Source organism: Rousettus aegyptiacus, unplaced genomic scaffold (assembly GCF_014176215.1).
Source record: "Rousettus aegyptiacus isolate mRouAeg1 unplaced genomic scaffold, mRouAeg1.p scaffold_m13_p_6, whole genome shotgun sequence".
Lineage (NCBI taxonomy): Eukaryota > Metazoa > Chordata > Mammalia > Chiroptera > Pteropodidae > Rousettus > Rousettus aegyptiacus.
The window spans coordinates 114,481,670-114,509,636 of record NW_023416309.1 but is presented as its reverse complement, the minus strand read 5'-3'; the positions used below and the strand labels follow the sequence as shown (position 1 = coordinate 114,509,636).

The 27,967-nt window shown below is 69.6% G+C and overlaps 1 protein-coding gene across 2 annotated transcripts in view; it reads right to left on the bottom strand.

Annotated features, from left to right (window-relative positions):
* The window catches only part of BAHCC1 (BAH domain and coiled-coil containing 1), a 55,174-nt gene that overhangs the window by 13,759 nt on the left and 13,448 nt on the right, over nucleotides 1-27,967 (bottom strand). For both annotated transcript variants that reach the window (XM_036222918.1, XM_036222919.1), the window contains exons 3-11: nucleotides 17,904-18,083; nucleotides 9,361-9,483; nucleotides 5,081-6,796; nucleotides 4,680-4,788; nucleotides 4,163-4,371; nucleotides 3,819-3,977; nucleotides 3,380-3,582; nucleotides 2,900-3,236; nucleotides 1,213-2,028 (exon numbers count right to left, since the gene is read on the bottom strand). In XM_036222918.1, the coding sequence (XP_036078811.1) occupies nucleotides 1,213-2,028; nucleotides 2,900-3,236; nucleotides 3,380-3,582; nucleotides 3,819-3,977; nucleotides 4,163-4,371; nucleotides 4,680-4,788; nucleotides 5,081-6,796; nucleotides 9,361-9,483; nucleotides 17,904-18,083 (3,852 nt within the window). The remainder of the gene's footprint in view (nucleotides 1-1,212; nucleotides 2,029-2,899; nucleotides 3,237-3,379; nucleotides 3,583-3,818; nucleotides 3,978-4,162; nucleotides 4,372-4,679; nucleotides 4,789-5,080; nucleotides 6,797-9,360; nucleotides 9,484-17,903; nucleotides 18,084-27,967) is intronic.

Here is a 27,967-nt window from a genome sequence, read left to right as displayed (position 1 = left end):
CTGTTTGATTTCAGGCCAAGCGGCCACTGCACTTACAGGGAGCAGCTGTGCAGAGCGGCCACTTAACTGGGGCGAGGGAGGGCGGGGGCCCGGGGCGGAGGACCAGCGGTGACAGCTCGCTCGGTCCACACGCCGAGGTGACTGCAGCGGCCACACTGGGACACGTGGTCTCCACGTGAGCGTTCATTCAGGGCCCGGGCGCCCGGCCAGCAGGCATTCACACGCAGGCCGGGTGGCCACACACGGCGCCCGGCATCTGCTGGGCACACCCTCCCGCCGGCCACACTCACACGCCAGGTCCCGGCAGCCGGAGCCCCGCCCGGCACCCCGCCTCGCCCCACAGACCCAAACCCCAAGCGAGGCCCTCGGAGGGCCCCGTGGGGAGCCCGTCTGGAGGGGGCTCCGCTCATCCCCTCGGCACAGCGGGGGCCCGTCCAGGGACAGGAGAAGCGTGAGGGACGGAGGCCTGCAAGGGAATCACCTTTACGGGATCGTTCGCCTTCTCCCCACAGCACAGACGGTGCTGGTGGCTGGCGGGGGCACCGCGCTTTGGGAAACCGAGCCAAGAGCTTTGCTGGGCTCTTTCTATGAATATCAGTGCGGCACGATGCCTGGCTGGGGGGGACCCCTGGACGGGGCACCCTCTAAGGTAGAGGGGTGGGGCACCGGGGCAATGCGGCTGTGTGGAGGGGCCCTGGCCCTCAGGGCAGCGCAGCACCCCGCGGCCTCGGGGGTGCCTGGAGCCAGGGGCATCTCACCCCCCCGGTGCCGCCGCGCTCCAGCCCCAGCCCCCGAGAGCTGCTTCCGGCCGGCGGGCGAGAGCGAGGAGTCCTGAGCCGGAACTGTGCAGGCCCTGGGCCGGGGGAGGGGGCACGAGCTTTCTCCCTTTTCTTGGCTACAAGTCCTCAGTCCAGCCACCAAGCACCCCCGCAACCGTGGGCCCTGGCGACCCCATATGTGAAATGGGACAAGCTTAAGCCCCCCGTAAGGTGTCATGAATATCCGTAGCCACGAGGTGCCGTGGTCGGGGCACCATCCTGGCCACGAGGACCCTGTCCCCACAGACCAGCGGGCGGCGAGGTGGGGGGCAGTGACACCCCGGAGGCCGATGGAGCGGGGCTGAAGGCTGCTCTCTGGCCGGCTGGCCCAGAGCCCACGCCCGAGGTCCAGGTCCCAGGGCCCCAGAGGGAGGGCGCAGCGGGTGGTGCTCACCTGGTAGGGCTGGCTCGCTCCCCTGTGGCTGGATGTCCAGGTCGGCCAGCTCGCTGAGCAGGGCGATGCCGTGAATCCCTGAGCTATGGGGCAGGGGGGCTGTGTTGGGTGGCCCAGGCGCAGCGGGGAGCTGGGGGTCCGGCGGGCTGGTGCTGGGCAGGTCCCCCAGGTCGATGCTGGCGGCCACCAGTGCGTCCAGGCCCAGCAGTGCCCTGGGCAGGCAGCCGTGGTCGGGCGTTGACCCCCGGTCGTCCTCTTCCTCCTGCTCGGCTGCCTCCTCGGCGCCTGGCTCCCCGGGGGCCTGCCGCTCGTCCTGCTCGGCCTTCTCCGGGGAGCAGGGCGTCCCCGCCTGCTGCTCTAGGGCCTGGGGGCCGGCCCCCAACGGCGGCCCCTGCTCCCCCTCCGCCCTCCCCTCCCCTTTAGTCCTCTCCTCTTGGGCCCCTCCCTGAGTAGAATTAGCCCGGCCAGTGGCCTCGGGGCCCCCTCCCTCCAGGAGGGTCCCACATCGCAGCTCTTGTAGCCCCTCCAGTGGGCTGTGGTCCGCTGCCGTCCTCGGAAGCCCCCGCTCGGCAGGGTGCGGGGTGGCAGCAATGTCCTGGGTGGCCTCCCTGGCCCCCAACGGCAGCCCAGGCTCTTCCAGGCTCCGGGGGCTTCGGGGGGACGGAGGCCCAGGCGGGAACGTCCTCACTGGCTCAGGCTGGGCCCTGGGGGCGGTGGTTTGCATAGTTTCGGGGTCCGAGAGGTCAGATGAACGCACATTTGGGGGCAAGGAGAAGCCCGAGCTGGCCGTGGGGCACATGTGTCCAGGAGGCAGGTCTGCAAAAAAGGGGTGTAATCAGGAGAGAGTGACTGGGGCTAAGGGTGGCTCTGTCCCACATGGGGTCTCGAACCCTTCAGACCCACACCTAGGAGGGGGGTCACAGGGCTGGGACCCTCTCCCTGGCCAGGACAGCTGCAGCCGTCCCCTTGGGGGTCCACGGGAGTCCCTGGGGGCCACCTCTGGCACGGCGCGGTGTGGCTAGCCAGAGGGGTGTGGTTGAACACAAGATAACTCGAATCAGGGCTTTTCTGAACCAGAGCGAGCGGCAGCCTGTCAGAGGCATTACGCCCCATTAACTGCAATAAAAAAAAAAAAAAAAAGGGAAAAAAAAAGCCTAAAAAAAAAACCTCTGTTGGCTCGGTGTCCGTATTGTGGAACTGGGGTGGGCTTCGTGTTCACCACACGAGGCTCCAGTGTAAACACTCGGCCTAATTCAGACAGAAGCCAACAGCCGTGGCGGGGGTGGGGGGGCCCGCTGGCGGGCGGCGGGCGGCCAGGACCTGCGCCGAGGCCGCCTCCCCAGCTCAGGGCCAAGCGGGCGGCACCCCTGCCCCCGACAGCCAAGCACGACATCCCTGGCCCTGCGGTGCGGTCGCGGTCTCCAGCAGGCCAGCCACTTTGTCATCCACTGGGTCCCAGGGCGGCCTGACTGGGCCTGACCCTTGTCCCACCCCCTCTGCCAGGGGCTGGGAAGGGAATGGTGGGGTCCCTGAGTGCTCCCGGTGTAGGTCGCCCAGAAGGACTGAGGATAGCAGGGGACAGACAGGCGGCACTCGCTGCCCCGGGGCCCCACCCGGGGCCCGGAGGTGGAGTGGGGTGGGGCAGGCCTGCAGGTGCCACGGCCAGGCCACGTGCTGCCCGTCTCACCTGGTTCCAGCGTGCTGAGGCCGGCTCCGGCCCGCCGGCCCTCCCCACTCTCGTCCTCGGTGCTGGGCAGCCGGGGGCCAGGCCCAGGGCTGCCGGTGGGGCAGACGGGTAAAGTGCACGGGGCGCCAGGACATGCCGGCGGTGGCGGTGTGGGGCGGCTTCGGGGGGGCTCCGGGGCGGGAGAGAGACAGCAGGGCGACAGCTTGGCGGGGCCCGCGGCGGCAGGCGAGGGGGCGCCCTTGGCCGTGGGGGTTAAGGCAACTGGCTTGTGGGTGGCCTTCAGGGCCTTCTCCTGGGCGGGCTCCTCCAGCTCCAGGTGGTGGTCCTCGGGCTTCCGCTGTCGGGTGGGGGAGAGGCTCAGCCCGGCTGGGCCCCGCTCAGGGCACCAGGGCTGGGGAGTCCCGGGCCGGGCCAGGCTGGAGCAGAGAGGGCGCGCGCAGGCCGGGCCCCGGGTCCCGTGAGCGGTGGCGGGGCGGGTACCTGGACCTGGGCGGCCCGCTGCGGCGGCTGCTGCGCTGGGTGCTGCGGGTGCTGCGGCGGCTGCTGCAGGGCGTAGAGCTCCTGCTGCCGCAGGAAGTGGGACCGCGAGTAGACGGGGAGTTGGCCCGGGTGCTGCACGTGGGAGGCGGGGCCCCGGCCCCCGTACACGGGGGGCCACAGCGAGGCCTGGTCCATGACATCAGCTGCGGGCAGGACCGGAGCGGCTGTCAGCCCCAGCAGGGCGGCGGGGCGGCGGGGCGGGGGGGCGGGGGGGGGGGGGCGCCTGGCCGCGTCCCCACCGCCCGAGCCGGCCCCTCCGCCCCTGCCTGCCACCTCACTCGCCTCGCCCCCTTGCCACCCCGCCCCACGGGGGCTGCTCCCTTCCTCAGACCCGCTTCCCACACCCCACAGGCAGGCGGCCTGGCCCGGACGCCCTTACCGAGGGCGTGGGGGGCGGTGTGGGGCGCGGGCTCCGAGGGCAGGATGACGAGCTGAGTGGGGGCGTCCTGGGCAAGCGGGAAGACCGAGGGCATGGAGCCGGGCACTGAGGCGGGGAAGCCGGGGGGCAGGTTCTGGTGCAGGGCGGGGTGCCCGAGGCCTGGGGGACGGGGTGCAGTGGTCAGGCAGCGCTGGGCGGGCGGGCGGCAGGGCCTGCACGCGGCCAGGGGCCCTGCTGCTCCCAGGTCTCCCACGCTGGGCCGCAGGCGTCGGCCTCAGGCCAGCCCTGCCCACCACGCCCGGCCAGGTTCCCTGCCCTGCCCCCCCAGTGACCACAGCACTGACCGTAGGAGTGGCCCCCCATCCACAGGGAGGGGCTGCGGGTGCGGGGCAGCCAGGGGGGGTGGGCAGGGTGGGGGTGGGGGGCTGGTTCCGTGCCCAGCTGGCCACCCTGCAGTGAGGAGCCTCCAGCGATCATGAGGTGGGGGGCCAGGTCGCCCGGGCAGCTGCCTGACGGGTGGATCCGGGGGAACTCCACGAGGTCCTTGTTGTCCCTGCATGTCATGGGGGGAGGAGCTCAGCCCAGCCACCCAACCCCTGTCCGCTCCACCCTACCCTGTGGCCATCTACCCGGGAGGCCGGGTCTCAAGGTGAGCTCAGGCTCCAGCAAGCCTCTGCATCGGAGGCTCCGTTGGTAGAAGGGGTGTTAGCAGAGCTCACCCCAACATGGACAGGAACCCCAGCATGAACGAGAGCGAGGTGGGCGCACAGCCCGGCCCCTGGTGGGCCACCCCACCTGGCGCCCCGGCCACCCTGTCCCACACCCCAGGGAGGCCGGCCCAGAGTGGCGCTCGGTTCTTACTGCAGCAGCAGCTCGCGGCCGGCCAGCCCCAGGCGGTCCTCGCACAGTCGGGCCCTCTCCTCTTCCGCCTCTAGGCTCAGCGCGTGGGTCGGGCGGGGCCCACCGCTAGCTGCAGGGCAGGGATGGCAGAGGGACAGGGTTGGGGCAGCCGCGAAGCCAGGGCCAAAGGAAGCGGCGACCCCTCTTTGAGCTGCGGGGCAGCCCAGGAGCCGGAAGCCCCACGGGCCTCGAAGGTCTTCGCAGGGCAGGGCTCGGGCTCACAGGGGCCGGGAGGGGCCGGTCAGGATGGCGGGTGTGGGGAGGGTCTGGTGGGATGGCCTGGGGTCCGGGGGCCCTGGGAGGGTGGACGAGGGCGGGTCAGCAGCACACCCCACGCCTCCCTCCCCGGGGCGGGTCTGTACCTTTGAAGGCGGGGGCTGCCCGGCCCTGCCGCCCAGTGTTGCTGCCATAGGCCGTCTCTGGCCGGCTCACCGTGTCCTTCTGCCGGGCCAAGGCCACTGCGATGCCCACGGGCGGCTGCCGAACCTCTCCGTCGCCATGCAGAGTGTCATGGTCCCGGCTTCGGGCACAGTCGGGCCTGTCCACCTCGCCGGGGGCCTGGCCCGGGCCCTTGGAGGCTGGGAACTTCACGTCCTGCTGGGCGCAGCTGGCCTTGAGGCCACCCAGGCCCACGAAGGGTGCCTTCTGGCTGACGACCAGCGCCTGCTTACTGTACTGGAGGAGGTTCTTCATGGCCGACACCTCGTCGGCTGGGGCGGGCAGATCCTGCGGCAGGAGCGTGGCCTGCTGCAGGCTGCCGCCGAAGGGGTCCAGGTAGGACCCCTTGCGCTCCTCGCCGATGGCCATGGGGGCGCCTTGGCCCGACTGGACACTCCATGGGGGCAGCTGGGGCCCGCCGTAGCCCAGAGACGCCAGCTCCAGGGACTTGCGCTTGGCCTCGGCTCCACTGACCCCTGGCTCCACCTCGGGGGCCACCGTGTGCTGCTGATGCCGGATCCGGGCCACCTTCTGGGCCCCGGGGGGACCCGCGGAGGTCTCCTTGCTGGCGGTCTTGTCTAAAGTGCAGCAGGTCTGGGTGACCTTCCCGCCCAGAGGGTCTGGGAGACTTGGCCGGGCACAGTCCTGGGAGGGGACGGGCAAGTCGAAGTAGCTGCCTTTGTCCAGCCCGCCCGTGGGGAGTCCAGGGAAGGGGGCCTCGGGGCCCACGCTGCGGAGACTCTCCAGGCCCTTCAGGCGGGGGTTGAGGGCGGCCTCGAAGCCCCCGGGCCTCCGCTCGCCCTTGCCCTCGGCCTTCAGGTGGGCGTAGGAGACGCCGTAGGGTGCGGTGTGCTCGGGGGCTAAGACCCCCTCTGGGTGCCGGTCTTTGCCTTCACTGGCCACAGCACACGCCTCGGCCGCCTGGAAGGGGCGGCTCTTGTCGGCCAGGTGTCCCACGGAAGGCACGAAGGTGGGCCCGCTGGCCTTCAGGTCCCGGGGGACTTTGTCCTGCAGCGGACAGAGCCCGTCGGGGCCGGCGTGCAGCTGCAGGCAGGGGAAGGAGCCGGCGGCCGTGCTCAGGGCAGGGGGCGGCCCCGCAGGCAGGCCGGACGGCACCGTGTAGGACACGGCGTGGTGCAGCATCTGCCTCCGCTCCAGGCACTCACTGAAGGCCTGCCCCGGCTCCGCCGGCCCCGCCGCCTCCTTGGCACAGCGTCCGGGGGCCGCCATGCCCACGCCCGGCCGCACCAGCATGCCGCCCGCACAGCTGGCCAGCGCGGCCTTGCCCATGTCGCCGTCGAGCACCTTGGTGTTGAGGAGGCAGGAGGCGAGGTGCTTGGGGCGGCCCTCGCAGGGGGGCCCGTCGGCCGGCAGGGGTGGCCCCGGCTTGTGCCGCTCCTTGCCGCCGTCCTCCTCGGCCGCCAGCCGCTCCTTGCCCTCGGCCGCCTTGCCGGCCTTCTCCTTGCCCACGAGGAAGCGGTCAAACTCCTTGGCGCCCTTCTGCAGCGTGCCGGCCTCGCCCCGGTCACGGCTGCAGGAGCCGATGGGGTGGCCGGGGGCGGCCCGGGCCACGGCGGGGAAGTTGTGGTTGGTGGGCAGGAGCGCGGGCTGGGGGGGCAGGTTACGCAGGTAGAAGTTATCTGCATGAGAGAACCAGGGTCGACGGGAGGCCGGGCGGGGCTGGAGCGCCAACCCCCCCAGTCGCGTGCCCCAGGGGCCTCTGCGACGCCGGCTGGCGGTGACCCAAGGCCACCGGCTGCAGAAGGCTCATATAAAACACACAGAACTGAATTTGTCATGTCCACCATGCTTACGCAGGCGGTACCACGGCCTTCGGACATTCACGCCGTCGGCATCCATCTCCAGGACTGAGCGTCTTCCCAGACCGAAGCTCTGTCCACATTGAACACGACACCCAGCCCTCCGGAAGGCCCTGACTTACATTCAGCCCCCAGGAGTCGGCACTGCGAGTGGCCCGGCCCCCTGTCTGCCCAGTGCCTGTGGGGATTAGGACAGGGTGGGCGGGAGCAGGCGGCCCTGTGCACTGACGGGGGCCAGCCGGCGAGGTCTGGGGCAATGGCGTCTCCCCCCAGCCCCCACGGTGCTGGGGGAGCGCCGGCCGGTCTTGTCTCCACAGCCATTGGAACCCTAAGAACTAAGGAGACCGCTGGCTCACGGCTGATGGCCAAGAGGACGCAGTGCACACGGCATGTGGCCACTGCACAGCGCACGGTGCTGGATGCTCGGCCACGTGGCGCGTTCTCTGAGAGCCCGCTGCGGGCGGGACCGTGCTCCGGGTGGCCAAGTCCGGCTCTCACTAGCCCCTAAGACCCCCGGGAGGAAGGCAGGCCCAGGGAAGACGCGCATCTGGCGACCCGGCCCCTCTACTCTGTAATTATGGGCGACTCTGACGAGGGGCCAGGGTGATCCTTTAAAGGAGGGAGAAACAAAAATGGTCCTGGTTGGCTGTCCCCACCCCTAGCACCCTACTGGTCCCTGTGGCTCTGGGCCCGGCCGGCCCAGTGGGTGCCGGGTGTACCCCCGGCGCGCCGTGACCGGCGCGGCCTGCTGCCCAGGCCATGCTTTCACACAGGTCCCCAAGCTGAGGCCTGGTTACCATCTCTGGGGACCCTGGGGTCTGGCGCCCCTTGGCACCCAGCTGAGGTGGCGGCAGGCAGCAGGGAAGGTCTGGAGCCAAGAGGAGGCAGAGAGGGGGAACCTGAGAATCATTTGGAGCCTGTAAAACCCGGCCTCAGTCATGTAAATTTCTCGTCAATTTCCTGCTAATTAAAACAAGGGGGAAGAGGGGAGCCTGGGAGAAAGCTAATTAGCTGATTCCCAAAGCCAGAGTGTCTCCACTGCAACAGCACTGGACGCCTAGAGCCAGCCAGGGCCCAGGGCCCGCGGGGACCGGGCCTGGGCTCACCCCTGATCGATGCTGTCGTGGCAGCTGCACACGCTGGGGCTGACGTGGGGTTGTGGGGGACCCTGCTTGCTGTCTGTGGGGTGCCAGCCTCTGGGTAGCAGGGTGCCTGGGTCTCGCCCCACCGGAACCTGGTCTCCTGGGGGAGATCGGCATCTGTCTATCCCCTGGGTGGGCCGGCAGGGTCTTGTCTGCACCAACCCCAGCTGGCCAGCCCTGGGCTGGGCCAAGGCCAAGGCCGTCTGCTGCCTCCCAAGCCCAAAGGTGCCAGGACACCTCTGATCTGCTCCTACACAGGTGCCCCCCACAGCCAGACTCTTTTCAAGGCCCCCCCAACCTTCATGCCCCTTCTGGGCTCCCATGAGACCCTATGCCCAGGCTCGAGTCCACGTCACTTGTCATCACATTTAAAACATGGTAACCAGCCCAGGGGTCTCCCCGCCCCAGCCTCCTAGGCCCGCCCCACAGAGCTCTGTCTAAAATGCAAATGAGATCTCCCTGCACCCAGGAAAACCCCTAAGACGGGGCACCGAGGGGACTCGCCACTCCTGGCACCTGTCCCACCCCCAGGCAGTCGCGTGTCCTGTAGTGCCTCGAGGCGTGTGCACGCGTGTGCTGGGGCTCCCCACCGGCCCCAGCCCTGGCTGCTCATCAACAAAGCTCGACGTCGGTGTCCGCTCTCCAGGGAAACCTCCTGGAGGCCCCCTCCTGTCAACAGTGTGGGGAACGTCTGTCTGCTGGGGCACAATGTTGTCTCAGTACTTGCGTGCACAGGCACACACGTGCACACACACATGTGCATGCACACACCCCCAGCGCCGTCCGATCTCAGGCCCCACTGTGCAGTGGGGGCCTGGCCTCGTGCAGCCCAGCCAGGCGGGAAGTACAGGCTTCTGGAGGACTCCCCTGGCCCCACCCGATGGCATCCTCCCCAAGCGGCCCCTGGGGTGGGTGTAGGACAGGGACAGGTGCTGAGAGCTGGGCCCCGCCCCTTTGGCCGCGGTCATTTGAGAGGCTTCCACCTGAGCCGCGTCTCAGAGCACCTGCCTGATGCCCCCGGACCCGCTGCTTGGCCGGGGTCCTGGGACCGGGAGTTTAAATCTTCCAGGGGCCTGAGAAGCAGGCCCACCCTCCTCCCACCTGCACCCACGGAGGCCCAGGCCTGGAGAGGAGGGGTTAGCAGGCTGGCTGCCTGTCCTTGGTGCCCCAAAAGCCCCCAGCCCCGCCCCGCCCACCCCTCCAGGCCCCACACAGCCCCTCGAGGGCCCAGCCAGCACTTGCCTTTCTGGGCTCCATAGAAACGGTGCTGCCCATAGAGAACATTGCTGTTTCCATGGTGATCCAAGTGGCTCATGGGTAGGAAGGTAGATGCCAGACTCCCCGAAAATCTGGGGTACCCTGGAGCTAGAGAAGCAAAGACACCGGCTGCAGAGGCACCTCCAGGCCCCAGGGCCTGCTTAACCCCAGGGAGGCGAGGGGCGGGTGGGCGGCCCAGGAGGGACGGCCCTCGGGGCCCGCGGGAGATCAACCCGTTGATACAGCACATGAACGGACTCGACTAATGCCACCCCTCCACGCGGGCAGACCAAGCTGCCGCCGGGCCAAGCGCGGGGAGGGGCGCGGGGCGCCCCCATCTCCCTCCGGGCAGCAGGCCGCAGCGAGCAAGCTCCGGGCAGGCTGCGGAGGGCTGTCTCGGGAGGGAGGTCACGTGGGGGACGCACAGTGGACGGACGCCTGGCCGGCGAGGCCGCAGCGCCCAGCAGGCCCCGGGGGGCGGGCGGCCCACACCGGGCACAGGCGCAGGTGGGCCGTGGCAGGCTCCCGTCCGCCGGAGGCCGGGGGCACTGGGCTCTCGCCAGCCCAGCCTGCCCTGTGCCGAGACCGTGCAGGGCGCCGGTCCCCAGCGGCGGCGGCATCACCCCGCGAGAGTTCGCCGCGTTGGCCCCAGCCAGGCCAGCCCTCCCTGGCGCCTCCGAGCCATTCCGGCAGGCCCCGCTCTCTTCCTCTGAGGGGTCTGCCCTGCCCGGCCCTGCCCGGCCCTGCCCTGCCCTGCCCACCCAGGGACCCCAACGACATCCTGCGGCCGGCCCCGCCGGTTGGCCTTGGATCTTGGGGGACTCTGGCTCCCTGGGACACACGCCTTGTCGGCCAGAAGGGATTGGACGGAGAAGTAGCCATCGACCTGGCTCACCCCGGCCGGGCTCGAGGAAGTGTGGTTTGTCTGCTGGGGCCACCAGCCACCCACTCTGTGGCCCCTCATGGCTGGGCCCTCCCCCCCAGGCCCAGCGGGAGGGAGAGAGGAGGGCAGGGGGCCCGGGCTGGGGTGGCCGGGGCAGGCAGGACCCTGTCTTGCTCCATAACTCAAGCCTAGAGCTGATGCTTAAAAGATCTTCCTGCAGAAAACAGACCCCAGGGGAGTTTCCCTTGGGGACCCCACGACTGTCCCAAGAGCCACTGGCTAGCGTGAGTGGCTTCCCGCCCAGCTCCTGGCTGCCCCTGCTGTGCTGAGGGAGGGGGGACCCCAGGGAAGCCGGGTTCTGGCTCAGGGCTGGCGGGGACGAGCAGCCCAGCAGCAGAGCTCAGAGCTGGAAACACCCAGGTGTCAGTAGGGGCCCCCGGGCCCCCGCCCCATCCAAGTGGGGTGCCCTCCGCCTGGCTCCAGCACGCCCCTTGGCCATGGCAGGCCACCTTCAGCCCCGGAGGCCGCCGTTAGACGTTCCCAGCCCAGTGAGCCCACCATGAAGCTATGGGGTGCCGCCACCCCAAAGACTCCGGCCCGAGGTGGAACGTGTCCCAGGCCCCACACGCTCAGGGAACACAGAGGCTCTGAGAAGAGCCGAGCAGCCTCCTGCTCGGGTCCCCGTCCCCGGAGCCCAGGGCCACCCCGCCTGTCCCCCTGCAGCCCCGCTCCTGTGAGGCCGCGGGCTGAGTCCTGCTGGCCTGGTTTCTGTGGGGCACGTGTGGAGCAGGCCTCCTAGACCCAACACGGGCCCTGGGAGGCGTGACGAAGGTGGGGGCCCGCTGCGTGTCATGTGGGGGAGAGGCTGAACCACGTAGCTGTCCCCCTTTAACTGGCTGCCGTTAAACGTTTTACGGGGCCTTGGTTTGGTAAACAGAAGTCTGTAAATTCCTCCTTCCCAGACTCCGTGTCCTAGGGGCGGACCCCCACGACCCCTGCGGAGGTCCTGGCCCCCCGCCCACCAAGGGGGGGGCAGCAGGCGCTCAGCCGGCCGAGGGGTGCGAGGGGTGCGCGCCTTTCTGCGGCCTCCTGTGGGGTGCTGTGCGGACGAGGCCCTGCAAGTGCCTCTGCTCGGACCCTGAGCTGGCGACCATCCACCAGTAGTGGGGTGCCGATGTCTACTGGGGCCTGTCCATCACCTCCAGCCTGCAGAGGCCCCGCCCTCTGAGACCCCAGAAGGGGGATTAGGGCTGGGGGGAGGAAGCAGGGGGCAGATGGGAAGACGGAGGAGACGGAGGCGTGCGGGTGGGGGGGGGGTCGGGGGGGGTGCGGGTGGGGAGCGAGGAGAGGCCGGGACGGGCGGGGCGAGCGGACAGGGGAAGCCGGGGAGAAGCCCTCCCGCCAGCCACAGAAAGCCCTTTCTCCCCTCAGCGAGACCGCACTCTCTGAATTGAGAAAGAAAATGAAAAATGGTTTTTATGAATCAGAACAGCTGTTCCGAGACCAGAAGCCAGAAGCCAGGGCTGCCAGCGCCTTGGAGCGGCCGTCAGAGGACGGGGCAGGGCCCAGGGAGCGGGAGGCGCAGGGCGTGGCGAAGGGCACGGGACAGGGCGGCCACGACGCGCGCGGTTTGGGGCGCGGCTGGACGCCTGGGGCGCGGGCCGGAGGGCCCGGCCTTGCGTGGCTCGGTCCGGGGCCCCTTTCCACGCCCCCACAAACCTTGAGGTCGGGGCTGCTGTCCCCGCCCTCACTGACAGATGGCACCTGCAACGAAGCACCTGGTGGGAAGCCAGGCCCGGGCCTGGCGTCCCCCCCCGCCCCCCATGCCCAGGAGTCCTGGAGGTGCCCGGCGAGCCCCGGGAGGCCCTGGGCCCGAGCGGGTGTCTCTCTGAGGCCTGCCCTACCCTAGCCCCACTGCTGAGTTGCTGGGAGGCTCGATCCAACCCCGTGACATAAGTGGCAAGGGGTCAAAAGGTGAATGCCTGATGGGGTGCAATGCAGCGGGACCAGCACCCCGACCCACGAGGCTGGGCAGGGGCAGCACGCGAGGTCCCAACAGGCAAGGTGACCACAGCACCGGCCCCTCCCGGCACCCCTGGGTCTTGGCCAGCCAAGCCCAGGAAGTTCGGGGGTTCTGGGCAGGAAGGAAGGAGACAGCGGGCAGCTCGCCCTGCTGGGGGCCGTCCAGGGTCTGACGGGCAGAGGGTGCCGGAGGGCAGGTAGGGACACTTCACAGGGGAAATCAATGCGAGGGCGTGGGCTCCTCCCGCCCCGCAGAGAAGGGGGGAGACTGGGAAGGCCCGAGGCCTGCTGCAAGCCGCCCAGCTGGAGAAGGAGGGGTGCCCGCACCCCACACCGCCCTGCTGGCCCGAGGCGTCGCAGCCCCCACCACAGCAGCAGGGCCCCTCGCTTCTCCGGGAGTCGCTGCAGCTCTTCCCCAGAGGCTCGCCACGTCCAGGATCCCTGGGGGGCGTCAGGGGACCCCCCCGCCACAGGGTCACCCGGGAGCCCCCCACCCTGGGGGCCTGTCCCGCTCACTGCCCCTGCCCCCACACCACGAAAACAAGGCCATCTGCAGCAGGAGCCGGGACAAGCCCACGCACATCCTGAGGTGCACACTGCTAGCCGGTCCTGGCATCAGGCCCTCCCCCAGCATGCCTGGCCGAGCCCCCGGCTGCTGGGGCCAGAATCTGTGCTTTTACGGGGCGGGCTCCACGGAACCCGGAGTGGACTCCCCGGGCCGCAGTCCCAGCCCCCCTGCGTGAGGCCCACCCTCAGCACTTGGGGGTGGCGAGGGCTCCTCGGGGTGGGGCCCCAGCAGCCCGCCCCCAGCCGTCTTCCGCCAGCCTGGCCGGGCCCAACACCCAGTGGGTGCCCGGGGTCTCCCACGAGCCACCTGTCACCCAGGGTCCGTGCTTCTCAGCGTGGTGCTGCAGCCTCCCCGGGCGCTGGGCTGGGACCACACGCAGCCGGACGGCGCCGCGGCCAGTGGCGTCTGCCCCAGGTGCAGGAGGGCACCGGCCGCCCCTGCCCGGGCATCCGGAGGGTGGGGTGCAACAGCCCCCGGGCGTGCCCACACCCCGGCCTGCCACAGGTGGGACCGGGCCTCGCCGAGGGCTCGCCCTGATTCCTGCCTCTGTGCCATCACGGCCGGCCCCCCACGCGGCCTCGGGGTCCTGGTTCAGGTGCCCCATGCACACACACTGCCCTGGCCGCCCGGGTGTGGGACTAGGTTCTGTCCCCAGGCCCAGAGGAGCGGCTGAGAGCGGGGGAAGGTGCCAGGCTCCCGCGGGTGCTGCTGGAACAGGAGCAGCGGGCAGCCTGCCCGGGACCCAGGGGGCCCATGGCAGCCCCAGGCTCCTGACACATGCCCTACAGGGAGGAGCGAGGCCCAGGCCCCCAGAGCAGACGTGCAGAGCCGGGCAGAGGCCCCTCAAGGGAGTTGGGGCCTGAGGACTGAGGAGGGCTGGGTAAACAACGGCACCTCAGAGCTTGGAGCCAGGAGCAAGCTGGTGTGGCCCCCCAAATCTTTGCCAGCATCCCGCGCTGCAGCTCCGACTCCCGGAGGCTGACACCCGCCTCACCCTGCCCAGACCTCCTGCCCCAGAGCTTCAAGCTGTCCAAGGTGTACTGGACACATGCAGGTCATCGTGCCTGGGGGGATCCAGGGGATTCGGGGCCATGAGAACAACCTGAACCCACAGACAAGCGAAGCCTTTGGCCCGGCAGTGACACGGGCCTCTCCCGCCCAGCCAGACCCCGAGCTGCCCACACTCACGGCCCCATGGCAAACATCAGCCCAAGAAAGCGCCAGGCCCGGCCCTGCAGTGGACAGCTGGCGACGAGCGAAGACAGAGGGGTCTTGGGCAAGCGCTCCAGGGCGACTCCACTAGGTGCTTGCGGTGTGGCCCGTGTCGTGCTCGGCCTGCGTGGCCTGCTCCGTCCACCAGGTGAGATTTGCAGGTGGGGAAACGGCTCAGGGGCCGTGGCTGTCCAGCCGCCAGGCCGGAAGTGCGAACTCGAGGCTAATGCTCCTTTCGGGCTATGGAGATGCCCCTTGCCAGGGGCCTGGGGCCTTGTCCGGCACAGCCCTGAGGCCCGCGGCCACCTGGCTGCAGGCGGGGGCAGTCCGACCCTGCCCTGGGACCAGGCAGAGCTGGGGAAGGGGGCCGCCTGCTCCCAGTCCAGGGAGGGCTGAGGGAGGCGCCCACGCAGGGCCAGCAGGGTGCAGGGGAGCTGGGAGGACTGCCTTCCGGCTGGATTCTGCATTCAGGTCCCACCACACCTGCCCCAGCCTCAGTCTCTTCACCCACAAAATGGGTGACAGCTGTCCCCGTGACACGGTGCTGCTGAGAAGCGTAAACGAGGCGAGGCCACCCCAGGGCCAGGAACTGGATGCAGCACCGTCACCCTGAGTGCCACAGGTGTGCCACCTGGCCTGCCCTGGAGCCACGGACTGGACCCGAGGCCCCTGTCCCAGGGCAGCTGCTGCGGCAGGCACCAGGCCCTCTGCTGGCCCAGCCTGACGAAGTGGCCGCTCGAGGGGGTGTAGCGCCCAGAGAGCCCAGCCACGCCTAGGGCCCACACGTGCCCCCGGCCACCCAAGGCTGCCCCTCCAGGGGGCGCGGGGACCAGGAGTTGTCCAGGCCGCTCCAGGCCGCGTAGCACAGCAGTTCCGGGCCCCCCTCCCCAGCTGAGCCCCCAGGCACAGAATCCCCCTTCATCGGCCCTGTGGGTGGTCCCAGGCAGGCAGCTGGGGGGTGGGGAGGGAGGGGCCGGGCTCACTGACAATAAGACCAGCTGTGCTGGCCCCCGCCTCCACCTCTCCCTGACCCACAGGGGCAGGCTGGCTGGACACTAGCTCACCCCAACCGGGGGCCAGTTCCGTTGCCCGCCCCCACCCGAAGTCCCAGAGGGCACTGTCCAGCCTGCAGCAGGAGCCCTCACTTGGGTGAGCCCGGGGTCCCGGAGGCGGAGGCCTGGACACGGGGGCTCCGCTCAGGGCCAGATGTTCCAGCGGCTCCTGCAGCTGCGCTGCCCCCCTGCCCTCCAGCTGCACCCCCTGGGGGAGCAGGAAGCCCCAGCCCCTGCTCTGGCAGCGGCCCCCACATGGCAGGCGGAGTTTGCCAGTGGAGAGGTGGGGGCCTGCCTGGGGGGGACCAGGGCCTGTTCCCCACATCTGGCCCCCACCTGCTGCCCCGTCCTGGCCTCCCGCCCCTTCAGAGGCCCAGCCCCGCCCAGGCTTTGCGGGCACCTGCTCCTAGGGCTGCTGCGACGAACCGGGGTCAGAGCCAGACTCCCGCAGCCCGCCCAGGCAGCCCACCGCGCCTGTGGACCGCCGCTCTCCGGTCGTGTCCCGTGCCCCCCTTCCCTCCGATGCACACGGCAGAGAAGCAGGCCCCAGCACGCGGGGCGCCAGCTGGCACCCAGTCAAACTAGCAGCCAGGCACGCTGCCAGGGCAGCCAGCCAGCCGGCACCGCCGCCCGGTCACCCCGCCCGCCCGCTGGCCTTCATGCTCCGAGCTCGCAGCGAGGCAGGCAGCCGGCACCACGTGGCTTGCCGGGGAGCGAGGCCGCAGCATGCAGACGCAGGGCGGAGGGCAGGGGAACCCCCGAGGAAGGGGATCCCGGGGCGGGGCAGCCAAACCGAAGGCAGAGGAGGGCAGCTGGGAGGGGCCCCCGGCCGGACGCACACGCTGCCCGCAGGGGGGGCCCGGCAGGTTGGGGGGCGCGCCCCCCACTCATCTCCAGCTCCCTGTCCTGGAGCCTGGGTGGGCAGCCGAGGCCGCATCGCGCTTCCCCGCGTCCTGGGTCCCTCTGTGCTTGGCCCCCCCACACCCCAACACGTGTGCTCTCCCTCTCTGGGCTGTGGCACGGCCTCCCAGGAAGCCCGGTGGTGTACCAGGTGGCCCAGCATCGAGCCCTCCTCCTGCTCAGGCTGCATCTCAGGGACGCAGGACGGGGCTCAGGCCGTGATGCCGCCCCCAACGCCGGCCTCCCACGCAGCCAGGTGGACTCCCTGGGGTGCCGGCTGAGGGCGGCGGGGTGCCCCAAGGCCGCAAGCCGCTCTGGGAAGGCAGCCGTTGCCTCAGGGGAAGTGAGTGGCCCGAGGCCGTTGAGCATGGTGTCACAGGCCGCCTCCCACCCCGCCCTCCCAGCAGCCCCCAGAGGGGCAGGATGGGGGCGCCTTCTTCCAGGGCGCCAGGGCAGGTGGCACCACTGCCCACAAACCGCCGTCCTCACCAGCGAGGTCCCCAGGAGTGGGACAGAGCTGCTACCAAGACTCCCAAACCCCGACCGGGGCCCACCGCTGCACACAGGGGAAACCAAGTCAGCAGCCTGCTGAGCCTGCACCTGTGGCCGGGTTGGGTAGGGAGCGGCCGTTAATTCAGTTGAAGTGGTCACACGCGGCTGCTGCAGGGCCCCCCACGCCCCCCGCCCTCCTCCCACCCGCAGACGTCCTGGGAGCCGGATGCTCCTGCCAGAGCCAGGAGGTGGAAGGCTGGATGGGGCCGGGGGCGGGCGGTGCCCGGAGCGCGCGGGGCCCTCCTACGGCCAGCGTGGGGAGCCCCACACAGCGCCCGGCAGTCTGCACCCAGTCGCCCCCCCGGGAGGCCGCTGAGGGTGCGGGCTCGGCAGTGGCACGCAGAGGTGAGCCTGGGCCAGGGCCCTCGCCGGCCACCTCCCCTCCACTGGGGGAGACGCGGCTCCTTATCGCCTGGCCGACATGTGCACTCTGCTCGGCGCTTAAAGCCCAGATTATTTTAACAACTGTCCCTCACTCGTCACCTGTCCTGTTGGGAAAACAGCCCCTTTCTTGTTGCACAAAGAGAGGTTTCTGTGGCGCCCCGGCAGGGCCGGCGCGGTGTGTGGGTCCACGCGCTCTGCAAACACAACGCCCTCCCCTCGGCAGGCACCGAGCTCCGGCGGCGACGGTGCCAGGAGCGTAGAGCCCTCTGCCCGGTGCCAACTGCAATTACCTCCTGCGAGCCAGGCGCTCGCTTTAACCCTTCCCACGCCTGAGCGACGGGCGGCCGAGAGGGACCAGCAGCCGCAGGCTGGGGACGCAGGGGCCCGGCGCTGCCGTCCACGTCACCGCGCCAAGAGACTAAGCAGACAGGGGAGCTGGGGGGTGCCCTGCCCCGGGAAAGCCAAGGGTACCCCAGAGTCCTTGAATGGCCTCCAGGAGCTCTCCTGCCGGCCTCGCAGCCTGAGAGGGACACTCACTCATGAGGCGCCTACTGTGTGCACAGGGCCGCCTCCCGGGGAGGGCCAGGGGCCTAGGAGGGACCCTGCTCTCGGCCAGGCTCCCAGGGTGGCAGCCTGAGCATGTTGACAGCTCTCTCCTCCCTGCCCCTCCCTACCAGCTGGGACATCTGGAGCCCATGCCTCCCCAAGTCTGGGGGGCGGCTGCAGCCAGCCAGGAGGGTGCAGCCCCGCCGCGCCCCATCCGCGCTGCACGTCTGGCCCTGACCGCTGCTGGGCGGGGCCCACGGGGCCCACCCTTTTCTCCCACGGGGCCCCCCGCCCGGGAGGCGGCCCCTCGCCAAGTGCTTGGCGGGGTCTCACCGGCCCCGTCACTCGCCCTGGGCACAGTCAGAGCCTCCGGCTGCGGGGGCTGCCGGGAGCCCAGACCCCGACTTACCTTCGTGGGAGTGGGAGAACCAGATCTGGGAGGTGGCAGGGTGGGAGCCGCGGTACGCCTGCTCCGAGGGGGAGGGGGCGGGGCCGCCGGGGTGTGCAGGGGCCGCGGAGCCCAGGCCGCCGGAGAGGAAACTGCCCATGAAGGAGGAGGCCGGGGAGCTCCCCATCAGGCGGCTGCTGGCTGTGGATACAGGGGCGAGAGTCAGTCTGGGCAGGCATGGCGCCCCCACCAAGGAGCCCTTCGGCGCGGACCCTCAGGCCCCGAGCCCCCCAAGCTTCCGTCTTCGGGCACCCAAGACGCTGAGGCGCGAGCAGCCGGCCACTCGGACACCTGACAGCCATGCTCAGGGTCCGGAGGCTCGGGGTCCGGAGGCCTGGCGCCCGCATTACTGCGGACCCCCCGAGAACGGCACTGTGTCGCTGGCCGGCACCCGCCCTGCCCAACCCCCACAACCAGGTGCCAGGTGGTGCTCAGGGGGCGCACTGCCTCACGGGCTGGCCTTCTCTCCAGGGCCAGGGCCCCTGATCCCGCCGGACACACGGGGCAGACCTGCGCAAGTGCTGTCTGTGCCCCCGGAAGGGTCGCGGGTCAGCAGGGCGCTGCCAGAGGCCGCACCGCAGCCCTGCTGGCCCTGCAGTTCTGGGCTCTCCCTGCAGCGGGGTCTGCAGCCTTCTCCCCAGTCCCGGTTAACTGACTCATCAGACTAGGGGCTCTGTCCCAGGGGAGCAAGAGGACCAACCGAGGCACGAGACGAGAAAGGAAGGGCGGAGCCTGCGGGTGGATGCCATGGCCCTGCTTCTACATGCCCTGAGCGGCTCAGGGTTGCCCCGCCGGACTGGCATGGAGATGCAGGTGGCCACTCGCCACCTCCCCCACGGCCACCTGTGCCCTCCAGCACTGCATCCCTCTCTGCCCAAGGCCAGTGGCCAAGGCCAGGCAGAGTGAGTCTGAATGGGTTTCCATGGCAACCAGCGACTTGCACAAGAAGGACAGACGTGTAGGCCCGGCATGCACAGCAGCCCCCCCATGCCCGGCAGGGCGCCCTAGCACCTTGTCACCTCCATCCCACAGGCAGCGAGGGAGTGGGGAGCAGGGACCTGGGGGCCTGCCGCCCTGACGGGCTGAGCGTAGGGGCCTGTCGGGGTGTTTGGGGCTTCTGGGGCCCCGGGAGGCTGAGGGCCCAGCCCAAGGTGAGTCAGGGCTGTTGCTTCCCAGCCCGGGAGGCAGAGGACTTGGTGGATTGGTGATGCTCATTCAGCTGCCTGGGCCCTGGGAGCTTCCCAGACACAGGGTGACTCAGCAGAGAGGCGGGGAGGCCAGGCGGGAGAGGGAGGGGCTGCCCAGCCGGACCCTGGCGCCCCCGCCCTCCGTGTGCGGGTGCGAGGGCCTGGAGAAGGGTCCGTGCGCGCTGGCCGGGCTGGGGTGCGAGCTGACCTCTGTGGTCACTGTCGGGCCGCAGGGAGACCTGGAGAGGACCCGGGGGCAGGGGGCGCAGGGGCGCAGGAGCCAGGGACTTCCCGGACCGCAGGGCTGGGACTGCCATGGGCCACAGCCAGACCACAGGCATGTCCAGCCGGGGGAGGGGACGCCGGGCTGGGAAGGGAAGTTTGGCCTCCTGGGCGGGCCTGGAGCAGGGTGGGAGAGGGAGGGCGGGGGGCCCCTGGGACCCTGGGGGGGCCATGCCTGCGGGATGAGTGGGGCCTCTTCCTGCCTCGCCCGGCCCACCCCAGGTCCCCCAGGCCTTCCCACCCCCGCGCCCTCCCAGGCACGTCCTCCCACCCTGCTCCTTCAGGGACAGTGGGAAGCGGCAGGGCCCAGGAGCCGGGTCTGGATAAAGGCTTTCCCCAGCTCAGCCTGAGAACTCCGCACCTGGCCGGCTCCCACGGCACGCGGGCCAGAAATCCCGGCCTGGCCACAGCGCCCTCTAGTTCGTGGGTCCCGGACACCAAGGCTTCAAGGCAGCTCCCTCAGAGGGTCTCACATGCCCCAGCCCCCGTAGGGGCAGCAGGCACCTCCTTAAGACCCGCCACCTGGGCCTCTGAGGACCACCGCCTGGGGCAGGGGCAGCTGGGGAGCAGGCCCAAGGACCTGCGGGGTATCTGACCCGACTGGAACCCTAAACTCGAGTCTGAGGAGGGGCTCAGGAAACGACGCGTCCTCCCAGGAGACTGATCCTGGCCTCAGGTGGGCGCCCTGAGCTGACGCCACCTGGGAGGAGCATTCCACCGCACGGGGGCTGTGGGGTGGGGGCGCCTCAGCTTGGCCAGCCCTGGCGCTGGCTCCACAGAGCAGGGAGGGACATGCCAGTGACAGGCTGTGTTTCCTCTTGTGGCCAGAGACCCCGAGCCTGGGGCCCGCCTCGCCCCGCGCTGGCCTGTCTCCCTGCTTAGGGGCCGTCTTGGAGTGTCTCCTCACAGCTGGCTTCTCCGAGGACACGAGGAAGGGACCCCTCCTAAGAGTGTGGGAAATGAGGGGGTGGGACAGTGCTCCAGCCCCCGGGGTCCCCCCCCAGGCTCCCCAGGGTTTGCCCGCCTGGTCTGACCCTCTCCCGGCCGTGTGGGTGAGACCCCCAAGTGGCACCTTGTGGGCCAGGCAGTCTCTTGGGGATCTCCACTCCCCCTTCCTTCCGTACCGAAACAGAACATGCTTGTCACGACGACATCGCATCTTGACACGTTCGCTAGAAAACGCTCAGTGGATGACGTGCAGGACGCTCACCCCGCAGACTTGGTCGGGTGCCAGGTGACCTCTCCTCCTCTGCCCCCGCCCCCCACGGCGCAGGCCCTGCCAGGGGCTCTCACTCAGGTGCGCCCCACGCCCGGGCCCGTCCAGGGGGGCTCCGCGGCCCTTGCTCTGAAGGGTTCTGTCTCCCCTCCGCTGTCCCAGGCTGGAAGTTAGGAGGCGGTGAGGGCCTTGCCGGGGGTCACCGCCGTGGTGGGTGTCGGGAGGAGGCTGTGGCCCCTGGAGCTGCCCCCGTTCCAGCCAGCTCCCGACCCCTAGACACAGCACCCCGGCTCCCACTGCCACCCCCAGCTCTGAGGAGTCCGGTGACGGCACCGCGTCCGGCCAGCAGAGCTGTGGCAGACCTGGCTGCCACCTCCCCAGCCCCCGTCCGCCAACCGGTAGCCAGCCCTGGACGGAGCTGAGCAGAGGCGGCCTGGACCCTGGCCAGGGCTGGGGCCGAGTGGCCAAGTCTGGCCGGGAACTGGGCTGTAGGCCTCTTTCCCCCTGGCAAGGTCCTTGCCCATGGAGTGCTGCAGTTACTGGACTGGGAGGGGACAGGGGGAGCCCCAAGAAGCAGGGAGGGATGGGGGCCCTCGTGCTGTACCCTGGGCTGGGGACCTGGGTCCTGGCACCGTCTGCACCAGGGGCTTTAAAGACCTCGTGCTAACTTATGCTGTGGCCATCCCAGGCGGGAGCCTGCCATGTGGCTGACAAAGAAACGGGCCCCATGGTCCCGGGGCGAGGTCTGAAGGAGGCCTGTGAATCCGAGGTCACTCTATGAGGTAGCCACACCCCCGGGTCCCTGTCGGCTCTCGTCACAGGGACAGGGCACATGTTTAGGGTTGTCTTGCAAAGGGACCTGAACACTGTGTGAGGTGTCAGCAGGGCCACTGAGGTGGGCCACTTCTGCCTAAGCATCTGCCCCCGGCCGGCCCAGCCAGGGTCAGCAGCCCCGGCTGGAGCCCCCGCGCTGCCTCAGCAATGCCCAGTGCCCCACGGAGGCCTGGCCCAGGCCCCGGGCTGGCTGGGAAAACCACTCCGGAAGCCAGCCCGCCCGGGGGAGCTGGTCGACACCCCCTCGCGGCCCAGCTCCTCAGGCACAGCCCCCACCCCCGGAGGCCTGTCTGTCCCCACGCCCCAAGGCACGAACAGGCTGCACCTGGCCCCTGGCTTGGTGGCCACTTCTCTCCTCGTTGTCCCAGCTGGATGGAGCCAGGCTGGAATGCCCTGTCGCCCCAAGAATCTCCAGTGCCCACTGAGCCCAGCCTTTGCCCACAGGGTCACTGTGCATTGTGGCTGGCACCAAGTAGGTGGCAGAGGTGGCCCTATGTGGCCGGGCCAAACCAAGTGGGCTGGGGGTCTTCCTCTGCCGACCTGTCGCCAGGCCCACCTGCCTTGACGGGACTGTCGGCAGATGTTGGGCAGCCGCATGGGCTCCTGCCCAGAGCCCAGAGCCCATGTGCTGTCCGGGTGCTTCCAGTGCCCGGCCGGCTGAGACCACCCACAGGTCTGACAGGCGGCAAGGCGCCCAGAGCGGGAGGAGCAGCCACACCGGGGGCCACACCCCAGCTGATGGCCAGGGGCCCGCTGTGCCCGTCCCCCCCTCTCCCTCCAGCCCCCGCGCCCTGACCGGCTGTCCTGGCCACAGCCGCGGCCCCAGAAGCCATGCTCCGCCGCGACCCCCGCCCAGGGCAGAGGGAGCAGAAGCAGGGGCGGGGGCGCGGGGGGTGGGGTGGGGTGGGGTGGGGGGTGGGGCAGGGCTGGAGCCCTCGCGCGGAGCAGAGGCGCCGCTAGCGTTCGTTGTGACTTAAGTGAGCCACCGGCCCGCACCCTCCTCTTCTGGAAACTGTGAAATGGGTTGTAAAAAAAAAAAAAAAAAAAAAAAAAAGGCCTCACTGAGAGATGGCTGGCGGCCACTCCTGAGAAGCAGCCCCTTCCCAGACTCCCGCTCCCCGCCGCTTCCGGAAGCCCAGCTGACGGGCTGCTGGCACGGGGCTCCCGCTCGGAGTCTGGCGGCTGCACCCGCCGCCCGCGCCAGCTCCCGCCCTCCCGCTCACACCTGCTCAGGCTCCCTGCTCCCCCGCATCGTGCCTCCCGAGTCGCCCGCACAGCCTGCCTGGGCGCAGGGGACACCTGGCTCCCCCAGGGCCATCCCTGGGCCTCCCCCAGGACACTAGGTGCGGCTGGGACACTGCATCGACAGGTGGCCCCCGGAGCGCCCCTCTGGAGTAGAGCCAGGCCCCAGAAGGAGCGGAGCGGGAGGGGGAGGAGGCAGGATCGAAAGCGGCCACAGGGACCTTGCCTACACCCCTCTCTCACCAGGAGACGCGGGGTGGGGGGGGCATCCAGGCTGGGTGTCCATGTGTTGAAGGTGGGGAGGCCTCCTGGAGGCAGGTGGGCGCCCATCTATCTGACAGTCCAGGAGGGTGGAGGAAGAGGGACAGTGAATGGGGAGGGGCCACTCTGAGACCGCCCCAACCAGGGACCCAAAGCGGCCACAGCAGGGGCCCTAGAGGCCAGGCCACATTGCTGCCTGAGCCCCACGGGGGGGTGCGCATAGGTTCGCAGGCCCCCAGGTACCACCCAGGGACACTCCCCAGCAGGCCGGAGCCCAGGGCTGGCCCAGGCGGGAGCCCCCTGCCAGCCGACCCTGGGAGGCGGGGGCGGCCCAGAAGCATGAGCACATCGCATGGAAAGCCCCTCTCGGCCAGCCTGGGAGAACCTTCTAGAAGCCCTGGTTGGCCCAAGGGTAGCGTCTCTCAGGCCATAATAGGAAAACTCTGCGGTTGCTGAGCCACCGGCCCCCGAACGGGGAGGCAATGATGACTGCGGACGGGCCCAGCCACCAACAGCCCAGAACTAATAAAAGGAAAGCGAGATCGGATGTAAGTCTGGTTCTTATTAGAAGGGTAAATTTAGCCCTCGGGCTGATGGGGGGCAGCCAACGCTCCCCACTGGGGCCGCCCTCGGGCTCGGGGCTGAGAGTGACTCAGAGGGGCCCTGGGCGGGCGGGGTGGGGGCAGAGGGCTGCTCCCAGCCCTTCCGTCCTGCGCTTCACACCTTCTCGGTCACCCACCTCTTCCCTCTCCCACCGTCCCTGGCGAGCGGCCAGCACCTCCCCTTCCGGGACACTCCGGAGTGGCGGGGGGAGCATGGGGAGGTCAGCCCCATCCCCTCCAACCTCCCCAGCTCGAGGATCACGCTGCACCGTGGACAGAGACTGGCCTGGGCTGGACACTGGGCACATGCTCGTGCACACGCGCACACGCAAGCACACGCACGCCCGGCCCTCGCATTGCTCAGAGGGGGGCCCATCCGGGCAGGGCAGAGGCACCCGCCCTGCTGCCCCATATCCCGTCCCCTGGGCCCAGGGCCCCAGGTCCTCCAGCCGACACTGGACGCACCCGTCTCCGCCGTGGTCAAGGAGGACGAGAGGGCAGCCTGGGCGGCCCCGCGGGGCCAGGCAGGTCTGCTCAGGGTGTGCTCAGGCCACACCAGACCACGATGGACCCTAAGGCAACCGGTCCACAGGCAGGCCCCGAGCCCACGGGCAGCGACTTCGCCCTACTGCCCAGCCCTTGCCCAGCCAGGGCGTCTTGCACGGCCGGGCACCAGACCGACATCCAGAGAGGCTGACCTCCCTCCTCCCACCCGGCCCCACGAGCGACACCGGACAGAAGTCTCGTGGTGGCTGCACTGGACAGAGGCTCCAGGGCCAGCACAGCAGGAGACGCTGGGGCGGGGGAGGCAGGTGCCGGCGGGGCCACTGGCCTCGGCCTGTCGAGTCACCCACTGACGCGTGCGTCTGTCCATCCATCTACTTAACCATCCGGCAACACCTCCGCGGGGCTCCAAACCCACCCATTCCCCGCCGCACCCGGTCCGGTGCCAGGCGTGGGGCCCAGGCTAGCCCAGGGTCCCAGGAACTCGCTCCGTGGAAAAATGGGGGTGGGAGGAGGAAGGAGGAAGAGAGGCAGGAGACGGGAGGGGGCAGGCTGAGTCGAGGGGGCCAGAGGGACACAGGACATGGCTGCCTGACTCCAGCTCCCCTTGGAAGCCGGTACGACCTTAGTCCTGATCGGTGGCCAGCCACCCTCCGGCCCTGGCGAGGGGCCGGCTCGGACCCGACCTCCCCTCAGGGGTCTGCCCGGGGTTGGGGGCCCTCAAAGCAGGGAGGCCAGCAGGAAGGACGGAGAGAAGCCGGGGTGCCGTGCACACCGGGGACACCGAGAGGAAGGCAAATGTGACAAACATGGAAAAGCAGCAAACGCTCTGTCGGACACGAGCGTGCCGGGCGGGGACAAGGGGTCCGATTAACGAAAACGCTGCGCATTCCTCAGAGGAACCGTGCCGCAGAGCCAGGGTCGGAGGACCGGGGCAGAGGGGACCCGGGCTGCCTGCCGAGCCCACGTCCCGCCAAGAGAGCGCTGTGGCTGGTCCGGGAGGTCCCTGCGTGAGACCTGACCCCGGGGGGACGCTGAGGGGAGACAGACCCTGGCCTGCCCAGCACCTGAGCCGACACACCCAGCTCGTCCCCAGCAGCTGAGGACATCGCGTGAACCGAGACCGGGCAGAGACCTCTGGAAAGCCACATTCTCAAATGTCCAACGGGCCACCCTCTGCACCCCACCTCAGGCCACTGCGGCAAGCCGCCCCTCCCTCCGAGGGGCAGACCCGAAGCCGTCGTGAACCATGGTGTTTGTAGGAACTTGTGAGGTGAGCAGATTCTGGGGTGGAGAAACAGCACCCCACAGATCAGGGTCCCCTGGGACAGAGGAGCAGCTCCGGGGCAGCAGGGGGGACAGCCAGCCTGCAGGGGGGTGTGGGGGATGGCAGGAGGAGGAGGATCAGGGCAGCCCAGAAGGAGCTTCCAACAGAGAAGACCAGTGCCCAGCCCTGAGCCCCCAAACTCTGCTGCAGGAAGGTCTGGGCTTGGGGAGACGTACCCACAGGTCAGCTCTGGACTCTGTCTCGGAGCCCGTGCTCCCTCGGCACTCCTGGCATGACCTGGAGCCCACCTGCCCTAGAGGCCGAGGATGGCAGGGGACTCGGCGCTGAGCCTAAAGACTAACCCTTCACCTGATTCACCTCCCAGGCTCCAAGCACGCGTCATGTACAGAAAGGACTCTGCTGTGCCAGGCCCAGGGCCAGCTCCCCACTCCCCGGGGGACCCAGGGCCCGGCGGGGCAGGGGTGTGTGTGTGTGTGTGTGCCGCCTCGCGCTGCTGAGCGGGGCACGTCCGTGACCCGGCTGCAGCTCACGCGCACACAGAGAAGCCACGGCGCCCGCGGGGCGGGTGTGTGTGCGTGCGTGTGTGTGCGTGCACGCAGCCTTCATGGTGGAGCCCGGAGCAGACAGGGAACCTTCCAGCAGGGAAAGCGAGGACCATGGAGCTTCTGCAGACAGGTCAGACATCCAGGCCCGGCCGCGGGTCAGACTCCCGACCCCCGAGCCAGCGGCGCCTCTACGCCAGGCCCAGGGTCACTTTGGCCCTTGACCAGGCGGGGACGGGCAGCCGCGGAGGGCGCTGCAGGGTCCCCACGCCCCGCACCTCCCTTTCGTTTGGCATTCTGAGCGTGGTGTGCCCATCGCCCCACGCACGGGCCCTTCGGGCCTGATTCTGGATTTCTGCTAAGTGTCTACCGTCGGGTCTGCGAGGCTGCGAAGGATGCGAGCGGCCTCATGCGGGCCTCTGCGGCTCTTCCCGCTGGCCGTCCTCTCACGTGAACGGCTTTTTTAGAGTCAGCCTAAAGATGCATCACAATTTAATTTAGGTTTAATTTTAATATTAATTTAAAATAAATTAAAAGCTTATTTTTAGGAGACCCAAAGGGATGCAAAAAGTCTCAGAAAGGGGACTGGCTTCAGGCAGACTGGCCACGAGTGCCCTGCTGCCGGGGTGGCGGTGGCACGCGCCAGGCCGACTGGACAGGGCCGCTGTCCTGCCAGGCAGACGCCGTGTGTCCTGGGGGACCTCAGAGTCCAGCTGCTTCTCCTCCACCCGCACAGGGCGAGGAGGGCTGTGGACACAGGCCGGGGACACTGGGGTCCGCCATCGACCCCCGTGAGGTGCAGCCGCGGCCTCGCCGCACACATCCGCCCCGCACTTGTCCGCCCCACGCCTGGGTTCTGGCCCCGCCGTCTGCGGGGCCCTGACAGGCAGAGGCGTCTGGGCCAGAGCTGCTCCTAGCGCAAAGCTCCCTGAGCGCACACACGAAGCCACCGAGAGGCAGGGACCTGAACACTGCCGGGGCCGAGGAGTCGCGGGGCGGGGGCGGCAAGGCCGCTTGTGGGCCGGGGGGAGACGAGAAGCGCGGGCCGGGGGGCTGTACGGAGGCCCAGAGACCGCCCGGCGCTCCGGGGATGGGCCTGGGGGAGCGGCGGCGGGGCTGGAGTCTGAGGTGTCTGCAGAGGACGCACATCTGCAACCCGACGCCACCTGGGGCCTCCCGCAGATCTCTGTGGATTAGGTCCACAGACAGGCACCTGGAGACAGACGACGGCGACGAAGGAACGGGGGTGCGGAGGCCGGCGCTGACCCCCGAGTCCCCTCGCAGCCTGGGCTCGGTCAGGATCGAGTCACTACCCACCCCCCACCCGACCTCTTCCCCGGGGGTCAACCCAGCCACCTGGTCTCACAGAGCCTCACTCGTCAGCCAGAACTGACCGCAGGTCTGAGCACCGGTGCCTGTCTGGGGTCGGGGTTTGGGGGTGCAGGAAAGTGGGAGCAAGGAGTATCGCTGGGGGGGTTCTGCACTCACACCGGGGGCGTGGGGGCTGAGGACCAGGAAGAACGACAGATGGACAGGGAGCGGAGAAAGCTCGGGTCCACTCGAGGCTCAAAGCTGGACCCTGGGCCCAGGCCCAGCGCCTCCGCACACGCACCGACGAGTTCCAGGTGAAAGGGACCCTCGCAGAAGCATTCCTGCCGCGGGAACCGCCCCTGGGATGCTGAGACCCGCCCCCCACCAGAGCATTCTGCATTTGTTACAGGCAGCAGCCCCCACACCTAACATGGGGGCCCGAGGGGACCCAGGGGCCTCCGCACCCCAGGCAGAGCAGCCCTGCACCCCCTGCCCAGAGCCTACCCCAAGCCACCTGCTGGGGCTCCCCCAGTGTCCTGACTGATGCTGAGGAGAGCCCAGCAGAGCCCCGAGCCTCAGGGCAGGGCTGGTTCTCACCTCATCCCTATGACATCGGACCCATGAGAAGACCCAGACACCCCCAGAAGCCTGAGTACACAGAGACAGGAGGGTGGGGGGCCGGGGTGCGGCTGGACCCCAGGGCCTGGGGTCGGGCGAAGGCACAAGCCCACAGGAGCTCAGGGCCCAGGGAGTGGC